The 15393-nt window shown below is 47.0% G+C and overlaps 1 protein-coding gene across 1 annotated transcript; it reads right to left on the reverse strand.

Moving 5' to 3' along the window:
• Positions 1-1029: 1029 nt before the first annotated feature.
• LOC135398680 (uncharacterized) lies at positions 1030-14927 on the reverse strand. Its single transcript, XM_064630068.1, has 13 exons — positions 14778-14927; positions 14435-14555; positions 11369-11486; positions 10554-10876; positions 10419-10501; positions 8267-8637; positions 7019-7188; positions 5635-5770; positions 4819-4952; positions 4619-4766; positions 2704-3545; positions 2371-2515; positions 1030-1303 (listed from the first exon to the last, which is right to left on the reverse strand). Exons 2-13 carry the CDS (start codon positions 14553-14555, stop codon positions 1105-1107), a joined length of 2790 nt encoding a protein of 929 aa, XP_064486138.1. The 5' UTR covers positions 14778-14927; the 3' UTR covers positions 1030-1104.
• Positions 14928-15393: the final 466 nt, after the last annotated feature.

A 15393-nucleotide genomic window follows, 5' to 3' on the forward strand; every position in this document is an offset into this window, starting at 1 on the left:
CGGCCCCCTGCTAGCCATCAGGAAAATGCACCCAAGATCGTCAGACATCTGCTCCCTACCCCTCACGGCATACAGCCGTCTCACGGCCTCCGGCCACAGCGTGTGGCTGCAATGGGTCCCCAGCCACATCGGCCTGCCGGGAAATACCCGCGCTGGGCAGGCGCACGGGGCACCTGCCACCACAATGACCTCCACCATTCCTCTCACTCCATCGGCCTGCCTCATACAGATCCGCCGCCAGACGTCTCGCAGCACCCTCGCGTTTAGCTCAAACGCTGTAGCGGCAAACACGTTCCTCCAATCCATCAGCCCGAGGATGGAACTCACCCTCTCCCAGCGGCTGTCCCGACAGGAGGAGTCGATCCTCCATCGCCTACGCCTCGAAGTTGCCCTGACCCCGCTGCTCCTCACTAAGATGGATAGACGGACGTCCCCGATGTGTCCCTGCTGTGCTGCAGTCGCCGACATACGCAATCTTTTGTTGCACTGCAAGCGGTACGCCGGCCCCCGAGCCGTCCTCGCCACAAATCTCACTAAGCCACAGGGAATTTTCCCTGGCGACGCTGCTGGGACCTGTCGGGCACTCCAGCCACCCGAGCCCTCCTGCGTTACCTGAAGGACACTGGGCTTGAGCCTTGAGCCACCCCATCGTCCCCTGCCACTTTTTCTGTTCCTTTTCTGCTTCTTTTTTCTCCTTTTCTCTTTCTTTCTTTCTTTTTTTTCTTCTTTGTTTCTCTTTTGGGAATATCAAGTCGGCCTTTGCCTGTCTGACCTTTCCCCCTTTCTTTATCTTTAATAAAGATACCCCCCCCCCCCATCATGAAGAAATGTAATAAGAAACTGGTGGCCGGATCTTCTATCCAACTCAGTATGTGTCTGCTCCTGTTTGCTGCTAGCACATCGCTCCAGTGGAGGAATGCGACACCCCGCTGTTCCTTCGGAATGTTCCTTCTGCTGGCGTTCTAGCACTCGTTTATCAGCGTGGCCTTTCTAGTCGCTTCACACAGTGATGGAGAAATGAATAACATGAAAAAGTGAATCATATTTAATTTGAAACCTCCGTAGTTATAATGGCCCTGTAGTGTGCATGTCGACCCGTCTATTTCAGGTAGATACACTATAGGAAAGACCTGCAATGATTCCCAGCAATGTGAGTTCGGGCAAAATCCGAGGGGCTGTAGAGCACATAGGGAGGTGAAGAGAGCTGCCTTTTTCCGTTATGATTGCCTGCATTACTTCTTGACGAAAACAGCCGCTGGACTTCAGCGCACGCAACATACAGTCCTTGTAACTGGCGATGTCCCTGAAAACAAAACGCGCAGTTAAAACAATATCAACGAACGCGTGACGACTGTCCTGGTTCGAATAACAACATGAGGTCCTGAGTGACGCAATAAACTCCCAGTCGCCGCAGCACGGCACTAATGTAATGTGCCACTGCTACCGCCGTTGTTTCTAATTGAAGAACTAGACTACAAGTAACGAGTGTGCAAATATGTTTCTCGAAGTGGCCACACGTGGAGTACATGGCTTGTGAATTAGGTATCTCTTATTGGCGTGGTACTGACGTGGGACTGATTACATAACGCAGGTTTCCATCGATGTCAACACATTGGTGAGCCATTACATAGCCAGAGCAATGATTACAAAACTTGTACAGTCAACCCTCTATTTAAGAATTCCCTGGCTTTATGAACTGTGCCTCCTGGGGCAAGACGCCTATCCTTGTTTCTCCCCTCGGTTTCTAAACCCTTGACTTCGGAACAGTGAACGGATGTTTCAGGGGCGAATTCCCCACCCTTTTCTACCTCGATTTATGAACACGCTAAGCAGTCGTGCAGACCAATGATAGGTGAATAGTACAGTGGTAGAGCATCCCGTGTACCACATACTGTCAAAGGGAAAACTAAGAAAATGTCATTCATCAATTTACCATGAAGTATCATCCATCCTTCAGGGGCATGGACGGGCAAGCAACTTCGAAATAAAAGCATATCGGGGGTGCAGTACAGTACCTCGAGAACATGGGACGAGTCAAGTGTTGCGTAAGCAAGGTGGTCAAGAGCTCTGAGCAGGGTTGGCACAGCAGAAACGATGGAAGAGAGCACTATTACGAAGTACTTTGAAAGATAAACGTATTGCCACGTCGCAATGTATGTTCTATCGTCTTAGCACTTCCGCTCCTTCCGAACCCCGATTTATGAAGGATTTTTCGGGAAACGGTAACCGTTCATGTATCGAGGGTTGACTTCATAGCATAGTCGATCGGTGTTCTCCAGAAGCAGACTTTAGCCTTTAGCGTATGTTTAGGATGTAGCATTCTGTGCTACACACGCCATTATGTCTCACTCGATGTATAGTGGAGCTTACCCACAGACGAGGGATTTTCCATGTTCATCGCTGGACTGTATCGAGGTGTGGTTTGCTTTCATGGGCCACCGTGACATCAGAGTCAGAAGACTGTCCTCACACTGCCGCGTAGCGGGATGTAATTTTTCTTGCGAGCACTGGGTACCTAGGAAGAATGTTGCAAACATTGCGAAAATATTACAAAATGCCCCCTTGTCCTCTGCTGAAACAATGGTTTCGCAGAAGGACGAATTCTAGTGTTACTCCAGAAGGTCATCGACTGACTCGTACGCCATCCTTCTTAATCTGCTGTATGACTACACTGAGCACAATCCTGATGTAACATCCTCTTACCATTACTGTGACTTGTGGAAGTAGTATTGACCTCCTGCATTACGTTCTGGATGTTTGGCACAGCAGCGTTCAGGTGAGGTAACTGCTGCAACTGGCCTTGGCTGGCTGACACCTGACCATGTTCTGCGTAATCGTTCCCGAGGAAGTAATCGTCTTGAAACACCCACTTCTTGTTTTCGGGAGCATTTACGTTGCTGGAGTGATGTTGGTATACTCCCCGTGCCGGTTGGGAAGGCATTCTACCGATAACGACACCGCGTTCTTCTCCACCAAGGCTACCAATGTCTCTGGTCATATTCGTTCTGAAGCCACCGTTGTCCATCCCTGAGATGGACTGTCCAGCCCGCTGTTTCAACGCTTGCCATGATCTAAACTTTCTGTTGACCCACCTTGCCTGATCGTTTTGCCTTCCACCACTGTTTCTTCGTTGTTTTTCTGCTTGCAGTTTGTTTAGGGCTTCCCAGCTCCCTTCGACATCCAGTTTCGAGCGCTGAACTTCCGCAGGCGACAGGAGGCGTAATTTCTTTGCGGCATGCTCCAATATCGAGGAATACTGTTCTTGGTCCTTATCGACCTGGTTATCACTCTCCGGTTGGTCAACGTCATTCAGTACAAAGACACGGCTTTGATGCTGATTTCTGAAAGTGGACACTGGCCCAGCCAATTCGAATGCCTGTCTGACGTAGGACCGCTCTCGTAATGCCAGAACATTGCAGTGCACGACATAAGTGTCTTCCAATATCTTTTTGTACATCTTGACCTGTGAGCTGACGTGAGCGTCGTTCCTGCAACCGGTGTTAGCCACGGTGTCTTCCAAACAGGCGTGCAGACGAGATGCGTGTCTGATGAAAAGTAAACGTGGCTGTTAACAGGATGCTCACATCTATATAGTTTGTACAGTACTTTGCGGGTACCTTATACCTGCATGCACTTGACATGCACTGTAGCTGCATCGTACTTTATACTTGGCATACCTTTACTGTGCCTGAGGATTTTTAAACGTTCGCGACTGGCTTCGACGAATGAATGCCGTAGAGGGCGCCGCACCAAACATGCGCCTGAGGTGAAGGCTTAAATTGCCTCTATGGGTCTTCAGGATTCTACCGAATTTATGTCATTGCAATATATGCATCACTCTATATTGTCCTGAATTTTTTTTTGTACGTGACGCATGTATGACGTCATGGGGAACCGAATCTATTAACGCGTTTGGCAACATTGCTTCTCGGAGGTCGATTTCCGTCTGCTCATCACAGCTGTTGGATATATTCTAACGCGGCGACTCACGTTGTTGCCAGGAGACGAGCGCCAGAGTTCCCCGTGAGTTTTGCTGGTTCTCGGAAAATTCGTGGATGCGCATAATGTCAACGCCACCTAGGTACAGGAGACCTGCTTTATGCCTCCTCTCCCTCCGCCAATCGCAGCAGCCAGCAAAGATGTAAGCGAATCGCCGTAACAGCGCGCTTGAGGTAGAGCACGCAACAAGCAAGGCTATTTATTTCCACGTGTTAAAAATACACATCATGGTCTTACACTGTATATATATGTCACTTTGTTACGTGTCGAACCAGTCATTTAGTTATCAGCCCGCGAGTAATATCCCTTTTACACGGGCAGCCTTCGACAACCGTAGAAACGAACTTCCCTGGAAAACCCGCGTAGCGCAGCAAGCCTCTAATGTCATCTTCTAAAACGGCATTGAATCTAATGCAGCTTGGCAAGTTCACACGATACGCGCTTGCTGGCGCTACGCGCGTTTTTCAAGGCAGTTGGTTCCAACGGTCGTCGAAGGCTGGCCGTGTAACAGGAGTATATGTGGTACGTTCAATAATATATTATGTATGTAATATAATATAATATAATGCGTTCAATACGTACGTATACGTTCAATAAAATGTCGAGGAGCGCAACTCACCCGCAGAGCAGATTTTTTGGGCGTACTGTTCCTTCCAGGTCGATCATGTCTTGGAATGTAAGAGAACAGCGGAGTGTTCTCTTCATAACACGCGGAGTGTCACAATTGTCCCTCATATAGGCGCCCAAGGACTGCACTCCTGTGGCACCTGAGAGATATACTCAGATTCAAACGGTGATTTGCGTACTCTCATTGTGTACCTGTATCGCACTGAGAACGATGTGGCTGAATGACCGCACCAACGAATTGTTTTATATGATGGCCAATAGTACACGATGTGCACTGAGTCTGTTGTTGAGCGAAGTCCGCGCACCGCTTTAGGTCATTCACGAGGCTGCAACAGCAATAAAATATTCCGGTAAGGAGGGTACATATCCGGCTAAGTGTTTCAAGAATGGGGACGTGAAGAAATTTAATAGGTGATCCTTTCACGAGGGATCAAACGTTTCTCTGGTGTCCCCTTTTGAAACAAGTAAGGCCCTTGTTGTAGCTCTACTGCGGGGCCTCACTACTGTTACGAAATGTAATCGTTGCTCGGAGGTACAATTCGTCTCTGCAGCGTGAATACCCGAAACAACACTAAGTACGAAATAACTCTCGCTGCGGTCTAGTTCGACTGGCTTCGGGTTCAGACCATCGAAGGTTCAGTTCCTTTCTACTCCCCGGGGACATTTATGCGTGTGGAAACGGTTCGCAAATGTGCCATAATCGGTACAACTTTCGTTCAATGCACCGGGGACACATCCGTGGGCATAAAAGGTTTCATTGTAGAATCACTCTCACGAACCTGAAGTTTCCGTAACCTCTGAAACTACATGGAAGATCTGGTTTACAGTAGCACTCTCTTTAACACGCAACAACGGTCACGTAAACTGGAGCACTGTTATGGCGGACACGCATGACTAGAGATCCCTCGTGGCCTCTTTGTGACGTCATACAGCATACTACTCTTCATTGACGGTAGTTTCCTGTAGTGTCTTCTAATTGGAGGCTTATCACTGCAACCCCTGCCATACCTGCATGATCCATGAGGGCTAGGCCACAGAGCAGGTGTCTTGACATCCGACAAATAGAAGTAACTGGCGTAACACATGACGGCGTGCTTCAGTCCTCGCACTTCGTCGCAGCAAATTCGAGATCTCGATCGACTTGCTGCATATAAGGAGAATCAAATTTAGTGCATCCCAAAGGAAAAAAAAAAAAAACATGACACTGCAAAAGCCTCACATGGTATGCTGCACACCGTGGAAAACCTAAAACTTACAACGCATTATAGGGGATAATACTGCTACACGAATCCTCCCTCCCACTCCTTCTTGGCAGAAAAAATCGTGCTGAAGGCTGGGAGCTGGTGGTTCGAATCCTACCATCTGCTTTGCTGTCTGAGGTTTTCCCTGGATTTTCCGAAGACTTTCCAAACGAATGTCCCTTGTACGCCGCTCATAGCCACAGTTGCTTCGCGGCGCTAACACGGAATAAAAAAATAAACGAATCCTCCGGCTGTATGTCCGTGTAAACGGTGTGCTTTCGGACGCGTACTCGAAACTGTTTACCTTTTCAGTGCCTTTTGCACCAACAGAATGTTTGTTGTCACGCTATTTCGCCTGAGAGCATAAAAAAAAAAAAAACACTATTGATTCAGCTTCTGCTGCCAGTTTGCATCCTCCATCTTGTTACCTCCTTGCACATCTCCACAGATTTGTTCCAGTTCAAGCTTTAAGAGAATCGGTAGAAAGTTATTTCAGAGAAAAATAGAAAAAAGAAAGAAGAAAGAAAAACAGAAGAAAGAAGCGATGATTTCAAAACTGTCCTCATGAGAGTTGTACTCCCCCAGCGACCTTTTACACGTTCTTTTAGTGTTGGTTGGAGAATGCGGTGGTGAGATACTTGCGCTAAAACATTCCACGCTCGAAAAGGGACGAAGGTTGTGATCAGATTATAGATGCCATTCATCCACCTATATGCACGGCAAATGCAAGCGCGGAATGACGCGCTCCACTGCTAAGATACCTGCTAGCCGGCCCTAGGCACCTGCTTTCAGTACAGTGTGCGGCTTTGGAGTATTACTAGCAAGATTCCTCAAATCGCAGTAGTCATACCCAGAACTCTATTCATTACTCGCTGTCCGCGTTCTGCATTAACTAGAAGTGGTTCCATTCGTTTTACGAGCGGCTATCTGGAATTAACTATCACTACAGTTGTGACGCAGCCCACATACGTGAGACCAGCAACGGCAAGCCTGTTTTTCGTCACCACCACCACCACCCACCACCAACTATCACTATCCAGAATATTTTGGCGGACTCGGCAAAAACGTTACTCGAGCTTGAATATTGAATATTGTACCGATGCCTGATATCGACTATGTCAGTGTAAGGGCAGATCTGATGCTGTCATTACCTGTAACGTTCCCGGACTTGTTGAAGCAGGCATTTCCATATATGCTTGACATCAGTTCTGTTAGTACCTTTACAGAGATTAGGATGGGGTCTTTATCGTCAGCTCCGGGTTGTGCGCACTGGTTCTCATCTCTGGCCTTTTTTATACACTCGAGATAGCTTACGTAGCAGCTGAAAGAGAAGACAGCGTAGCAGCATATAAGACAGAGTTGCATCGACGTCCCAACCTACCCCCGTGGACTCCCCCTACACCTAGTTAGCCCAAACGGACGGTGTTATCATGATGAACATGTATAACTCCTGTTGAGACTCATATCGTCAGCAGTTACTGACCCCAAGGTCGCGCGTTCGAACCAGGCTGAAAACATCAGCAACTTGGTGGCACGGTACACGTTTTTCGGACGTGTCTTCCGCATGGTGTGCCGTGTGCAAACATTTCGGCGAACGTCTCAGGTGAGCACAGTAGTTGTTTTGAGCCGTAAAAAAACACGACTTTGATAAATCACTGTGTGACGAATACAAGGAGTGATAGATGAACAGGGTGGGTGCTATAAAAGGCCAGTCACATTTTCGCGCGTGACGCTATATCTATTTGAGTGACAGGCTTCCGCTACCACGCAGTAAATAACTTGTGCCAGAGAAACGTACGAAAAATCGTGGTTGCCATGCACTGCGTAAAAATATTAATATGACCACACAAACTTTCGTCTTCGTGCATTTCCTATGCGCTATACTGATGGATTGAGACCAAAGTTTACGTGGTCGTATTTATTTTGCTACACAGTGATTGGTAACCACAATTTTTTCGGAGGTTTCTCTGGCATAAATTCTTTACTCTGAGGCAGCGGAAGTCTGTAACGGGGTATCGGTCAAGGAAGTATCATGTCATGCACGAACTTGACCTTGCATGACTGACCTTTTAGAGCACCCACCCTGTATAAGTGTTTGAATCGACCGATCGATCGATCTTGGATAATGGAAACTTGTTAGTCTTGACTGACCTGTAAGGTTAACCTGCCGTACTCCAGTTCATTCGAATGAGGATTAGACACTGTGCGGTTACGGTTGACGGCCCTCGAAACATTAGTGAGAAATGAACAAACTGGATAAACGCCAAGTGTGGTTGAGCCAACAGTATCGTAAAATACAGTAAAGCGTCCACACGGAATACTTTTGAACGTTAGGTCTTCTCCGCCGTTCGTGGTGTGTCTACCCTGCACCATACATGACTTTTCCAGATTTCACCCACCTGCAGTTGTTTGCGGTGATTTCGAGCTCCGACTGGAAGTGAATGCCACACGTGAAGAATCGCCGCAAAAAGAACTTTTTCTCGCATGCTGCTGGGTATGCATACGAGGGATCGAACATGGGTCCACACGTGCTAACTTGCTGAATGCGACCACGGTATTCCGTAGGTGGGGTGCCTGGTAGTTCAAGGTCTGTAGGTAGTTTCTGGACCGGAGTATGTAGGTCAGCAGGTACAGGCTTCTCTGGAGGTGCAACGTTTGTGCCCGCTGTACCGGGTTGTGACTGCGTGGTTTCACTCGTGTTTCGTGTGACTGGCACAGGAGAGCTGGTTGTGACGTTATTAGTTCTTCCATTCCCGTCGGTCGTGAATGACTGCAAAAAGACTGCATTATCGAGTACCCACACGATTCAGCTTCCCTGTCGATAGGCTAACGGAAGATGTCCCATCTGCGTGCGGATCACAGAATTTGGATTGGTACGTATCCCAACCTTGTCCTCCAGGGACGAGGTTGGGTACAGACATGGTGTAGCTTTGTGGTGGACGCCCGAAGTACTCACCTCTCTACCCCATTACCGGTGTTACCGGAGTCACGTGGAAGGTGAGGTCATGTCGTGTGCATTCATAAGTCCGTGAAAACACTGCTGACAGCCTGATTTTACGTACTTACGGACTACGGAACACGGAACTACGGAAAATATGACGTCCTAACTATGCACCATGTCTGCCACTTCCATGTTTGAGGTGACGCTCTTCTAAATAGAGCGCTTTTTCTAACCTGTTCAATTGGGAATGACATGGAGCGTCACTGCCCATCGTATCGAGAACTGAAACGATAGGTACGGCACAGTCGGTATGTTTACAAACATTGTGCAGAATACAAGAGGCGCTGCTGAGTTGCTTATTGCAAAAGGGCAAATAACTAAAATCGAGCACCATCTAACGTTCATCAAGAAGCTGAGGTTGTAGTATTTGCTCTGGGAAAAAATTATAGGCACGGGCGGACCGGAGGAAATATGATTACGAGCATGAAAAAGTGGCACAGGTTTGTGAAGTGGCAGACTGGTCCGCCCCAGGAGGGATGTGTGAAAAAGGCTCATATGTGAGATCCGCTTCCCAAATGTTCGCTGGTAAGTTCGGAACTCTACAGTTGTCACGTGTGATAGTGGATGGTTACGATGATAATAGCAAGATTTATGTCCCACCTAGCGTGGGACTGACCGACGTGGAACTCCCCAGGTAGATTAATTAACAGGATAGAGCTAGAGTAGAATGTTGAAGTGAGACGGATAACACAAGCTAACTCGTTTCGCGCTGCGATTCAAAAATCTACCTTGAGCCTGAGGAAAACCGAAGGGCGACACACACACAGACATGGGCCTGTCTGCATAAGAGACGCGACTCATCTTGTCTGCATGTGTCGCCCTCCAAAGGCTCAAGGTCAAGGTCAATCACCATAGCAGAATGCACGGCACATAAGAGTAGCAGAGATCTAAACCTGAACTGAACTCTTTTCTGAAACTGAACTCTTCAACTCTAATTTAAACTCCTTATAACCCGTTCTACCGTTGTAGCACTAGAGCTCAACCGAACCTGAAATTGAAACGTTTATCTGTTGATGCTGGACCCAACCGGAATTGAACCAAAAATGAACGTGAACCGGTTAGCGGCTCGCTAATGATTCAGGTAGCATATCTGCAGTGACAGGTCAGTGCTGGTGCCTTTCGGCGAAGTTGTCACACGGTCGCCTCAATTTCGCCCACGTGTCCGATTCTTTTGCAGAGGCGCCGCTGAGTTCTAGTCGCAGGATACCGAATATGAGGGCCCTGGTGCAATAATTGTTGCAGTTATTATCTTATTATTTAGCTGACCATTCATTCACGTACAGCCATGAGCCTTGAGACACTGCTATTTGGCTCTTCAGCGTAAATGGTGACGAAAGCTGCATTACTACATGTTACGAGTAATAAAAAAAATCGAAATGCGGTTACCGCTTACATTTACACTCGATAAGTTTAGAATCAGGAACTACAAACCAGGAAGGAGGCCCTATAATTGCAGTTTGCTTCAGGGCCTCCCAGTCAATGAATGAAAATATAAACGAAATACATTTGCAAGAAATGTAATCTAGTTAAAAATAACACTCAAGTTATACCATTGTGCTCTCATGGTTGCCTCCCAATGCACGGGGTGGTGAAGAGTCCGTACCACTACGATCGGTCATGTGAACTTCATGAACTGAAATGATGCAGTCAGCATGTACTCGAGTCGAAAACACGTCGCACCGTACCATTCTCTACTATGAGGTCGCCTTTAGGATGGTTGGGATAATCGTAGTTTTCACGCCCGCTTTCATCATGGTAGTAGTCTTCACCGAGTTGCCGCTTGCCCAGGACGCCGTTCCGGGACTTGTTTCCAGAGTGTACCACGTGAGTTCCCGGTCGGTACGAATTCGCGGCTTCAACGGTGATTTCTATCTTGCAGAGTTGGACGTAGGGAGCCAGAATAGTTGCGGTGTAATATCGGAAGGTGGACCTCAGCTGATACTCCTGGTTCGCGCAGCCAGACGTCTCACTGGCTTTCTCAGCGCATTGCTTGAAGATACGGGCCTGACTGCATAAAAATGTCCTCGAATGTCAACTGGTTCCTTCCAGAAGATTTGCAGATTTGGGTCATAACCCAACAACTATGCCTCGTCGTTATTGGAAAGTTAGCGTAAAACACGGTGAGGTATGGCGTGAATAGTGCGTGGCAGGTAAGCGGTTACCAGGCGGCCGGTAGTAATCCCTGAACAATTTGGTACTCACGGAAGTTTATACAAGAATGCAGTCACAAATATCTCAAATAACCTATATGCATGCATTATGGTAGCAAGGACACTGCACTCACCAACGAAGCTGGGTGAAGTGGCACCAATACCGACCAAATACTTCCAGTTAGCTTCGATGCAACTGTGAATGTCCTTCTAATGTACTCCTACTATGAACAGTTCATTTTGATTGGAATATCTAGCACATTTCGTTTTCCACAACATCTTCGCGGGTGCCTTGTATGTTCCTCTCGTGATATGAAAGCCCAAGACGAAAAGCATGAAGGTTTACTTACGCACACAACACGTGTTCTGGCACGTCCTTTTCGTGGTAGTCAACGTAAAAAGGTACAGCGCAGTAGGTGTATTGCTGCGCCAGCCGGAGAGAATCGCAGCCCTTCGCAGTGTTCGCCTCTGCCATAACAACACAACAAGCCGACCTGACTTAGCATGAAAATCCAAACATAATGCATGATGCAACCAATTATACCTAACTTCTTTACACTACACTACACAGCGTGGCATGCACATTAGGACAGTCCAAGCTAAATGCACTACTGCGATTGTCATTTGCTGGCTCATTATATTGTCTCTGCAAGAGCTGCTCGAATAAATATTTGCACGTGTTGTTCCTGTGACGAGTTGGCGTACTACCGGATTAAGCCGAAGCGATTATCACTCAGTCTCTCTCTCTCTCTCTTTCATTCTTTCTTTTCTTCATGCAACATTTTAGTTGGATTTCTAAGTGGAATTCAGTCTCCTTGGGGAAAGGACTCACGATGGCAACATCTCATGTAACAGAAGCTAACGATGTACTAGGGTAAAGTGGTCTATGTTGAAGACAGTTGAACTATTTTGTTAAGAGCAGTCAGAATAATCGCCAAAATTGTACCATAATTCATTAACACAATCCCAAAACCTTTGAGAAATGATCCAGGAATTACTGTGATGCTAAACCAGATATTTATTTCGTACGAGCCAAAAATGGCAGGCTACATATTTTCATCAACTTACCCCACCCTATGGGTAAGTTGAGGAAAACATCAAAAAATTAATGCTGGGTTTAAATGTTGTCTTTTGTTTCGGCCAGCAGAAACGGTCAGCCACGAGTAGTGCACATGGAAACACAGGGCAATGACACAGCATCATAATCTGTAAGTTTGAATTTCAAACACGTCTAGCATCATTTACTTATTTTTTTAATGGCTTTTCCCCCCTCTTTATAATTCACTGGCTTGCACTGTGGCATTGAGGAGTGCTCAGTCACCCTCCCAGGTGTATATCGCTCGCTGACTGACCCCTGGTTTGCCAATCCCGAACGATGCGCAGCTACCCAGGGCCGACGAGCCGCAAACACGGCGAAACACGTGTCCTCTGGTGCTGTCGCATCGTTCAATGAGTATCTGTTTCTCTACGTGCAGCCATAGAAGCCATTTTAATCTGTAAGTTTGAATTTCAAACACGTCTAGCATCATTTACTTATTTTTTTAATGGCTTTTCCCCCCTCTTTATAATTCACTGGCTTGCACTGTGGCATTGAGGAGTGCTCAGTCACCCTCCCAGGTGTATATCGCTCGCTGAGTGACCCCTGGTTTGCCAATCCCGAACGATGCGCAGCTACCCAGGGCCGACGAGCCGCAAACACGGCGAAACACGTGTCCTCTGGTGCTGTCGCATCGTTCAATGAGTATCTGTTTCTCTACGTGCAGCCATAGAAGCCATTTTAATCTGTAAGTTTGAATTTCAAACACGTCTAGCATCATTTACTTATTTTTTTAATGGCTTTTCCCCCCTCTTTATAATTCACTGGCTTGCACTGTGGCATTGAGGAGTGCTCAGTCACCCTCCCAGGTGTATATCGCTCGCTGAGTGACCCCTGGTTTGCCAATCCCGAACGATGCGCAGCTACCTAGGGCCGACGAGCCGCAAACACGGCGAAACACGTGTCCTCTGGTGCTGTCGCATCGTTCAATGAGTATCTGTTTCTCTACGTGCAGCCATAGAAGCCATTTTAATCTGTAAGTTTGAATTTCAAACACGTCTAGCATCATTTACTTATTTTTTTAATGGCTTTTCCCCCCTCTTTATATATATATATATATATACGCTACAAAATTTAGGTTCGAACGACCAGGATGTTGAATATAGATAGGGGAGAAAAGACACCAGAAACTGAAGTAGGGAGTAGGGGAAAGTTATTTATTAAGCTGGCATTTAAACTAAGGGTCTGGGGAAGTCTACGTTTCGGCGGAAGCTCCGCCTTCTTCGGGTCCCGAAGAAGGCGGAGCTTCCGCCGAAACGTAGACTTCCCCAGACCCTTAGTTTAAATGCCAGCTTAATAAATAACTTTCCCCTACTCCCTACTTCAGTCTCTGGTGTCTTTTCTCCCCTATATATATATATATATAGATACTCATGGAACGATGCGACAGCACCAGAGGACACGTGTTTCGCCGTGTTTGCGGCTCGTCAGCTCTGGGTAGCTGCGCATCGTTCGGAATTGGCAATTGGCAATAATTTCTAAACACGTCTAGTGTCATTTACTTGTTTCTTTAATGGCTGTTTTTCCCTCATTATATATATATCTACCTACATGCTATAATCGCGTACATATGTATAAAATTATGAAAAAGCCGTTGGCCACGCATGCAACAACCGCAATGCGCAAGGTAACAGCGTCGCAGAAAGTGTGAGAGAGAGCGTTTAAAAGTTCGAAACGCTCATTGCAGAAGAAAGCAAAGGCTAGGGGAGGTTGCGTACTTCATCCGTGCCGACCTTTCGCAAAAGAACAAAGTGTTCAAGTTACTTCCTCCTTACAACATGAACACCTTCAATGAGGAAGAACGCAGTTGACAACTGTAATATTTTTTCGTTATTTCGCTTATTGATGTGAATTTCAGCAGCAAGAATATTTACACGCACTGCCGTTCTTAGGTGTAATCAAGCATAACGTCCATGAGACCGAACCAGATTGGATGGCTTTGCATATCAAGTGTGCCTTGTCAGATGGGTGGGTATGTCATCATGACATACATAGATTCAGTAAGTTCAGTAAGCAAGTGTACCGCTGGCAGCTGCCGTGGCAATGACATCAATGACTTTGCTGATTAATTAGCTTGCTTTCAGTATAGAGTCACCCGCGAAAAATTGGGTGTTGTGGAGGCAACGTAGTCCCGTGCACTAGAGTTGTTCCTGGGGCTGTTTGCTAATGCTTCCCTCCCAGAGGTCTGAACCAAAGCATGTTTTGTACCCAGTCAGCTGAACTCCCGCCGTTTGCTGATTGCGGCTCAGTTACCTACTCGGGAACGACGTGAATGAGACGAAGTGTGTGTAAGCAAATTGTAATGTATCCCCCTAGTTACCTGTAGTGGCTGGGTCTTGTATCAAGGCAGCACTCGCCAGCTGTTGAACAAGGCAAGAGACTACCAGATGTAAGATGGCCATAGTAAGGGCTGGTACACCACAGAACTGTTGGCAGGGCATCTGAAATGGAATGTTCATTTCAATGTGGATTGATTGATTAAAGGGTGTCAAATTGAACGTCAAAATTAAAACACACGCACATTTACAATGAAAATCATCGTGAGAGATATTACACTACTAACACCATGGCTTATCATGACGAACACGGGGGTCTCCTAACATGTAGCTTTTAAAGTACGCATACTCATAATAGTCGTTCGTACTTTGTCCTAACGTACTCACCTTTTATGCAGGGTAATTGCGAGGACGATCTGTTAATGCTCGTCCAGCATGACCCGAATTGATATTCTAGCGGCGATCAACCGTGCGCCGTTGCCGTTCCAGCGTAAGGCGAACGCCGCGCACTCTGGAAAGACACTATGCCTCGTGAATTACCCGTCGTTTTCTTTCTCTTGAACGGATGAGGCAGCGTTCACGGCCGATTATGTTTCCTTTATATGCATTAGTTTTCTACCGTTACAGTTGCGTTAGATATATTTTCTCGTGACCTAACAGGGGTTACTATAACTTCTGAGACGCAACCATCGCTATGGTTAAAGGGGCGGTTGCATCCTGAAGCTCATCTCTTAAACATATACGACTATGTTCCGCATGGGTCGACAATGTTCTTGGCTAATTTTGTCGTCCGAAAAGCGCTTAGATATTAAATAAACGAATTCTAAATATCAACGTTGCTTCCGCAGCTGCTGAGCCTCCAGCAACAACGAGATCAGAATGACGTCACTCCCTAACAGGAGTGTGAGAGAGCGTCGCTCAGAGGAGTAAGGTGCCATCCAGACCAGAGCCTTCTCTGGTCCAGACGCCCGCACCGCCGCGGCATCCCTTTTCTCAAGGCCGT

Source organism: Ornithodoros turicata, chromosome 1, assembly GCF_037126465.1.
Source record: "Ornithodoros turicata isolate Travis chromosome 1, ASM3712646v1, whole genome shotgun sequence".
In the NCBI taxonomy this organism is placed as follows: domain Eukaryota; kingdom Metazoa; phylum Arthropoda; class Arachnida; order Ixodida; family Argasidae; genus Ornithodoros; species Ornithodoros turicata.